The 8,273-nt window shown below is 43.5% G+C and overlaps 1 protein-coding gene across 1 annotated transcript; it reads left to right on the plus strand.

Annotated features, from left to right (window-relative positions):
- Window positions 1-692: 692 nt before the first annotated feature.
- On the plus strand, window positions 693-7,651 carry LOC119349078 (putative leucine-rich repeat receptor-like protein kinase At2g19210). The gene is made up of 14 exons (XM_037617084.1): window positions 693-825; window positions 949-1,507; window positions 1,581-1,793; window positions 4,050-4,339; window positions 4,434-4,572; window positions 4,739-4,810; window positions 4,914-4,985; window positions 5,080-5,160; window positions 5,298-5,461; window positions 5,562-5,809; window positions 5,894-6,020; window positions 6,143-6,211; window positions 6,321-6,513; window positions 6,871-7,651. Exons 1-14 carry the CDS (start codon window positions 738-740, stop codon window positions 7,358-7,360), a joined length of 2,805 nt encoding a protein of 934 aa, XP_037472981.1. The 5' UTR covers window positions 693-737; the 3' UTR covers window positions 7,361-7,651.
- Window positions 7,652-8,273: the final 622 nt, after the last annotated feature.

The raw sequence follows: 8,273 nt of genomic DNA on the forward strand, positions 1-8,273 counted from the left end.
CCCATGAAAATCAGGGGGAGGGGGAGGAGGTTAGTTAGTTTGAAAAGATCCTAGTTAGCGTGTAAAAGTATGTAAACCTATGTATGTTTAGCATTATTGGCAGCGCCCCCAAAAGCCCAACAGGAACATTCTACGTACACTGCCACCGGGGATCACATGCACGCATGTTACGTACCCAGTAGACTCTTCGTGTGATCTTCAACTAGTTGGCGATGATCTTGTCCAGTCACCGCATGCATTTCCAGAGCAGTAGTTTCCTCGAGCATTATATGATGATCAAAGCCAGTTGACGCGACTTGCTCTAAAACAGTGAGACTAACGTGCATGGGCACGATCGAGGAGGACGGAGAAATCATTATCTTTTCTCTCACACTGAGACTAACGTGCTCGGCCGCAGCAATTCGCCGATCAAATCAGTAATCATAGAGGTTAAACAAGCTGTCTGCCCGAGAATCGGGCAGGAAACAGTCAAAAGTCCACGAATTTCAGTTAAGCTCGATCTGGGCACACCTGGCCATGAGCGCACCTTGTACCCAGCAAGGTGGTTGACTGACTCGCATCGCATGCAGGTCAACCCACCGCGTCCCCATGTGTTCTTCCCCAACTGGGTAGGCGTGCTGTACTACACATACAGTACTACTTAAGTGTGCATATATGGCAAAATCTTCTCTTAGACGTAGTACATACAAATATTGTGTTCTAGTGTGTAGGTGCTGGCACCTGCGAGAGCAAGAGAAATGGCGGCCCGGTGGCTGTTGTTGCTTCTTCTTGGCCTCGTCGGTGGCGGAAGTGTTTTTAATGTCCATGGCCAAGTCGATAACTTAGGTGAGTCCCATACAATCGTAGTAGTACATATGCTTTGCATTGCATGGCATTATGTGCATCGAAATTGCTTCATAAAATCCGGCAGTCTCTGCAACTGCATTAATTGCCTGCGTGTACATACAGGTTTCATAAGCATCGACTGCGGCCTGCCGGAGAGTGCCGCCGGCTACATCGACAACGCCACCAAGATCTCGTACGCATCGGACGCTGTCTTCACCGACGCCGGCACTAACCACAACCTGTCGGCCGAGTACATGTCGGCACCCATGGGCAAGAGCTGGTACACAGTGCGGAGCTTCACCTCTGCCGCCGGCGAGCGCAACTGCTACACGCTTGGCTCCCTCGTAGTAGGGCTCAAGTACCTCATCCGCGCCAAGTTCAAGTACGGAAACTATGACGGGCTCAACAGGCCGCCTATCTTCGACCTCCACGTCGGCATCAACTATTGGCAGACCGTCAACATATCGGACGCCGACACGCCAGAGATCTACGAGATTATCACCGTTGTCCCCGACGACTATGTGCAGGTGTGCCTGGTGAACACCGGCGCAGGGACGCCCTTTATATCCAGCCTGGATCTGAGGCCGCTCAAGAACAAGCTGTACCCGCAAGCAGACGGGTCACAGGGACTGGTTCTTGTCGCCAGGGCCAACTTTGGCGCAGGCGATACTACACTCGTCAGGTAACCATGCATTCAGGCAAAGAATTCATCGATAATTGAGCTAGAGCCATTATTAATGTGCCGATTGATCTAGGTACCCTGATGATCCGCACGACCGTATATGGATGCCGTACAACAAGCCCAAGTGGTCGGTGATCTCAACGACCAGAAATGTGCAGAACGTCGACAAGGACTTGTTCGAGGCGCCGTCCGCCCTGATGCAGACTGCCATCACGCCCATCAACTCCTCTAGCCCCATCGACTTCACATGGGATGCCCAATCCACCACCAACGATCCAGTGCCTGGGTATGTAGTACTTGTTCCGAATCAATTCAAGTTACTAGATACTCATGTCATTAGTCAAACTTCTTTGAGTTTCACCCAGTCTATTGAAAAATATATCAATATTTACAAACATCAAATTAAATTATTACATTCTTTATGAAATTAGTTTCATATTATATACTTAATGTCATATTATACATTGGTATTTACAAACATCAAATAAAATTATTACATTATTTACTAAATGAGTTTCTATTATATACTTAATGTCATATTATATATATATTAATATTTACAAACATCAAATGAAATTCGTTAGATCCTTTATAAAATTAGCGGATTTTGTATACACTCACTCAAACTTAGCACAAATGTTTAACTTAGGACAATATTATAACTTTAATTAATTTGAAACGGAGCATGTAGCTACCTAGTTGCTCATTGGACACCCAGTCGCCTTCCCCACGCATATATATTATCTTACCTGAACCTCACAGATGGAATCTAAATGCTCTTGATTATCAAAATAGAAGTTTATTGCAAAATATAAACATGAAGAAACAAAGATAACATTGGCGCACTGAAAGCCAATTTTAGACGAAAAATATATTTTGTAGCTTATACTGCCTATCTGATTTACAATATGTTTTCATCAATTGGATTTATATTGACGAGACTTTCGATACTTAGTCAATTTGGATATGTATTTTTGGATTTGGACCGCACCACTGTTCCCTAGAGGATTGCCGCCAAATAGCTATGTGCAATTAAGGGAGCACACAACCTCGAATATAAGGTTGGTTGTAATGGGGAGTATCATATACTAGTATCATACATCCTTAATGCATAATATCGTATATTAGTATCACGTAGTACTTTATTTATTGCCATGCATGACACATATTAACATAGCATTTATTATGATACGGTATCATGACATGTTACTCAACGCTCTCTTTCTTCATTTAATTATGTGACGTCTCATCAAAATTATCTAGTTGGTATGCATGATACTAGCTATGATACTACCACTACGACCAGCCTAAAGCATATGGGCGAGCAATGGGTGAATAATCCATGCCCATAATTGTAGCACTTTTGCAATTCATTGGTTAACTGCCTGAATTAATTGAAAATCAGAGTCACGTTTTACTTCTGAGGACATAAAATTGAACACTAATAACTCTAAATTACGTCCTCTGAGGGTTTGCGCTAATTTTTTAAAATAATATATTTTTTATTAATTTTCAAAAATAATACACCATTTTGATATTTTTTACAAATAATATAGCACCATCTTCCTGGAGGACGACTGGACCTAATCGTCTTTCTGGAGGACGATTAATGTCCTGTCGGCTCATAGCTGGCCGACTGCCCTCCAGTCATCCTCCAGGAAGACGATTAGTTCCACCACCAGGAAGATGATTAGTTTCAGTCGTCCACCAGGAAGATGATTAGTTCTAGTCATCCTCCATGTAGATGATTAGTTCCTGGCCTGGACTTTTTCATAACCGTGTTCCCGGGAACCCTTTGCCGTCATCTTCTCTCCCGCCAAACTTGCCTTTCCCGCCCAACCTGCCTTTTCTGCCATCTTCTTTCCCGCGAACCCCTGTTGTTCCCGCCATCGTCTTTCCCGCCAACCATTATGTTCCCGCCAACTTCTTTCCCACCACCCCTTCTGTTCCCACCATATTTCTCTTCTCGACTTATAAAACCCCCCTCCCATACGGAAAGGGTTGGTAAGATGTCTCATCCTCATTATCCTTTCGATCGTAGTTTCCATCCAAGTATGTCGCAATGTCTTCTGATGTTAGCCAACAATTTCGAGATAGACAAAAGTCCAGGCCAGGAACTAATCATCTTCCTGGTGGACGACTGGAAGTAATAATCTTCCTGGTGGACGATTGGAACTAATTATCTTCCTGGTGGACGACTGGAACTAATCATCTTCCAGGAGGACGATTGGAGGCCCACCTTCAAACTGCCACTAATCGTCCTCCAGGAAGACGATTAGGTCCAGTCGTCCTCCAGGAAGATGATGCCGTATTATTTGTGAAAAATATCAAAACGGTGTATTATTTTTGAAAATTAATTAAAAAATGTATTATTTAAAAAAATTAGCAGGGTTTGCTACGTTACGAAATGTTTGTGGAATTTTATTTTATAGTTTATACACAGGGTTGTGACTTAGAGATGAAGATAGCTAGATGGTACCCAAAGAGTTAGAAATAAAACTCACTAATATGACTTTGATTTCTTTTAAACCCGGCGATGTAGGTACGTCTGCATTCTCTACATTGCAGAGCTACAGCACCTTCCCAACAACGTCACCCGCCAGTTCTACGTCACTCTCAACGGCAAGCTCTGGTACGCGGAAACGCACGGTGCCTACACGCCGCAGTACCTCTACACCAACGCCATCTACAACCCCAAACCTGACTATGCCTCCCACCAATACAACATCTCACTAGACGCCACCGATAATTCGACTCTTCCACCGATCATCAATGCGGCCGAAATCTACTCTGTCATCTCCACAACCCGCATAGCCACGAGGGCTCAGGAAAGTAAGCAGTTATGTTTAGATGCATTTCGACTGTTCAGCCGATTTATGCATGTAGGTATTTGAGTCTGATGTCTTACTAATGATGAATGACACAGTTCCTGCCATATCGACGATCAGAGACAAGTACCAAGTGAAGAAGAACTGGATGGGTGATCCATGCATGCCCAATAATTTCGCTTGGAAAGGATTGCGCTGTAGCTATGCTGTTTCTAGCCCACCAATCATCATAGGCCTGTGAGTTATTTTCCTGTGATATTTTTTTTCTCGGTTGAAACTGTGTACTCCTTCCGATCCATATTAATTGTCCCTTTCAAAGGGAGTATTATTATTTGTTAGTACCAGCAAGCCAGTGTTGGAATTATCTGAGCCACTAATGTATGATATATTAAACACGATGCAGGAATTTATCTTCGAGTGGTCTGAGTGGCAACATCTCATCTTCATTTGCTAGTCTAAAAGGTTTACAATACTTGTAAGTAGGATATTGTTAACCAAATATTTCACACTGTATCCTATTTTTTTAGGAGTAAGAGTAAAGTAGTGAGTTATTTGTCCGTGACCTTGCTATTTGACAGAGATTTGTCAGGCAACAATCTGACGGGCTCCATTCCAGACGCTCTTTCGCAATTGTCCTCACTCAAACTTCTGTAAGTAATTTGGGATGTAGATCAAAATGCTTTTCAAATTCATCCAATACACACATTACTTAATTTGATATTCAAAACTATTGTCTTCTTTCAGAGATTTGACAGGTAATCAGCTCAGTGGATCAATTCCTTCTGGACTTCTTAGAAGAACCCAAGATGAGTCCTTAACACTTAGGTTGGTACCTGGTACATTCTAGTAGAAGAATTTTCCAATGAGGTTCCTCAGATCGCATGTGATCTTTTTCTTCAAACAGCACCATATATATTATTTGATTCACACTACCATTTACTCATCTTCTCTCCTATTGCCAGATATGGTAATAATACAAATCTCTGCAGTAACGGAAACTCCTGTCAGCCTCCCAAAAAGACGAGCAGCTCTATGGTTGCTGTCTATGTTGCAATTCCTATATTTTTGGTACTTATGGTTGTGCTTCTCGCCGTACTACTCCTTTGCATGCGAAGGAGAAAGCAAGGTGAGAGGTCACTCCAAAACACATAACTTTGGACACATGAATGCAAGTTTAGGGGTTAATTAACACCATTTGTTTGTTCGGTCTTTTAACTTTGATGAAGGAACAACAACCAATAGTGTAAGGCCGCAAAACGAGGCAATTAACAACAATGGACACACCTCACTGCGACTCGAGAATCGCAGATTCACGTACAATGAATTGGAGGCCATCACGAACGGCTTCCAGCGAGTGGTCGGCCGAGGAGGGTTTGGGAAAGTCTATGATGGTTTCTTGGAGGATGGCACCCAAGTGGCTGTCAAATTGCGGTCAGAATCATCCAACCAAGGTGTACAAGAATTTTTGGCAGAGGTGAGAACTAAGAGATCTAGCAAAGTAAGTGTAACTAATACCGCTAGATTCAGTTTTGTAATGCATATATTTTTTGGGGTTCAGGCTCAGACCTTGGCTAAGATTCATCACAAGAATCTTGTGTCCCTGTTTGGGTACTGCAAGGAGAGGGAGTACATGGCTCTTGTATATGAGTACATGTCTGAAGGAGCCCTAGACGAACATCTTAGAGGTATGCAAATCACTCAAATAATTCATACTTAGCCTTCGGCAACATAAATGTGAGTTGTCAAAGTGAGAACATGTAGCAAAATTCTAGTACATGTGATTCACCCCACAATTCTTGCATCACAGGGAGAGAAAACAGCAGAAGAACTTTAACCTGGAGACAAAGACTTCTTATCGCCATGGAATCAGCACAAGGCAAGGTTTAAATTGAGTTTTTCTACATGTAGTGAACTTATTAAGTATATGTATAGAAGTACACATTTCAAATGTGGTGGGGTTGAGAGCACGTGATGTGGATGTGCAGGGCTTGAGTATTTGCACAAGGGGTGCAATCCGCCCCTCATTCACAGGGACGTGAAGACATCCAACATTCTGCTGAATGCAAAGTTGGAGGCCAAAATCGCTGATTTTGGCCTGCTCAAGGCTTTCAATAACGACTGTGATACCCACGTGTCCACGGCTAGGGTGATTGGGACACCCGGTTACCTTGATCCTGAGTAAGTGAATCGTTCTAAATTGTTGTTGATAATGCTCTCAAAATAATCTTGCATGTTATTAATATCTGAAGTAATATGCATGCTTTGGTTGTCTCAAAAGTAGATGACTCACCTATATGCTCAGAAGTGTGCTAGGCTATTCCTCCTGGGGTGATCAAATTCATAACATGGTCCCTTAAGTTTGACAACTAACCTACAAATGAATGATTGAAGCCTAAGAAAAAACATTTGATTTATGCGAGAATCAGAATTTTTTTCCCGTGAATTCACTTGAATCTAATTAAGATGTCTCAACCAAACCCATGTTGCATGGTTGTTCTTGAAATTGGACCCACTAATGAATTTCATACTTATCAGGTACAACGCTACGTTTCAGTTGACCAACAAGAGTGACGTGTTCAGCTTCGGTGTAGTGCTACTTGAGATAGTCACGGGGAAACCACCCCTCCTGAACAATCCAGAGTCAATGAGCATCATCCACTGGACACGTCAGCGCCTTGCCCGTGGCAATATTGAGGATGTAGTGGACACACGCATGCACGACGACCATGATGTCAACGGCGTATGGAAAGTCGCTGACACTGCACTCAAGTGCACTGCCCAGGCGGCGGAGCAGCGACCCTCAATGACCGAGGTGGTGGCGTTGTTGCATGAGTGCCTTGAGCTTGAGGCTGCGCATAACCACATGAATGCAGGGTTCTACACAGCTGGTAGTGGTGGTAACGCGGATGGCTACAGTGGATACGACACTGGCATGTCGACTGATGTGAGTCAAAGCAGCTCTGCATTTGAGATGGAATATTTGGGCAGAGTACCAACAATGTCTACAGGTCCAGCGGTGAGGTGAGAAGAGGACTAGGATGATGAATGGCCGCCACCTCCCATCCATAAGTTTTTTATCGTTTTCTCTCAAGGGAATTCAAGTCTTTTCGATGATTTTTATTATTATTATAGATGTAACATGCAAAAATTTCACACATGTAATGTGTTTTGTTGGATTTTCTACACATCTGAATGAGAACGAGATAACGCTTGATAAGAATGTGATACAAAAGCTCGTTTTCCTTTTTCTTTTTTCAAAAGCATTGTTTAGAATATGATTTTTAACGGTGGTGGTGATTCTCAATGTTTTTTGAGGAAGATGAAGATTCTCTACTTGCTAGTTTGTATGATATCATTCACAACTATACAGGAAAACTTTATTTTTGCGGCTTTAACTTTTGCCCACTTTGCTTATGCCATTGTAAAATTTGACATCTCACTTTTGCCTCTCTTACCTTTTGATAATATATCACAAATATCATTCCCACTGCTGGAATTAGGATCTTTGCCGTCAGCCAGCTCTTTGCCGTCTGCTAGTTGATGGCAAAGAAATTCTTTGTCATCAGCATACAGAAAACTGACGGCAAAGATCATGTTTGCCGTCAGCCAGCTCTTTGCCGTCTGCTAGCGAACGACATATAAGCTTTGCCATCTGCTAGCAGACGGCAAAGAGGGAGGGTGGCCCACTAGCGAGAACCACCTAACGACCACTTTTTTTGCTAGCAAGCGGCAAAGAAAGTGGCCAAACTAACGTCCGTTAGCTAGGCTCTTTGCCGTCTGCTAGCAAACGGCAAAGAGCTGTGCCCTAACTAAAAAGCGGTCAGCGCCCGGGGCCCACCCCTCTCTATGTCCCCTCTCTCTCTCCTCCCCGTGCTCGAGCTGCCGCCGCCCCACGCCACCCCTGTCGTCGGCCGCACCGCCCGGCCGCACCGCCCCGC

Source organism: Triticum dicoccoides, chromosome 1B, assembly GCF_002162155.2.
Source record: "Triticum dicoccoides isolate Atlit2015 ecotype Zavitan chromosome 1B, WEW_v2.0, whole genome shotgun sequence".
Classification (NCBI taxonomy): Eukaryota; Viridiplantae; Streptophyta; class Magnoliopsida; order Poales; family Poaceae; genus Triticum; species Triticum dicoccoides.

Excerpts from the sequence above, each read along its gene's own strand:
- LOC119349078 (XM_037617084.1), top strand. The coding sequence starts at position 738 with ATGGCGGCCCGGTGGCTGTTGTTGCTTCTTCTTGGCCTCGTCGGTGGC. Across the intron at positions 1,794-4,049 it reads ACCAACGATCCAGTGCCTGG|GTACGTCTGCATTCTCTACA; the intron begins GTATGTAGTACT and ends CCGGCGATGTAG. Across the intron at positions 4,573-4,738 it reads CCACCAATCATCATAGGCCT|GAATTTATCTTCGAGTGGTC; the intron begins GTGAGTTATTTT and ends AACACGATGCAG.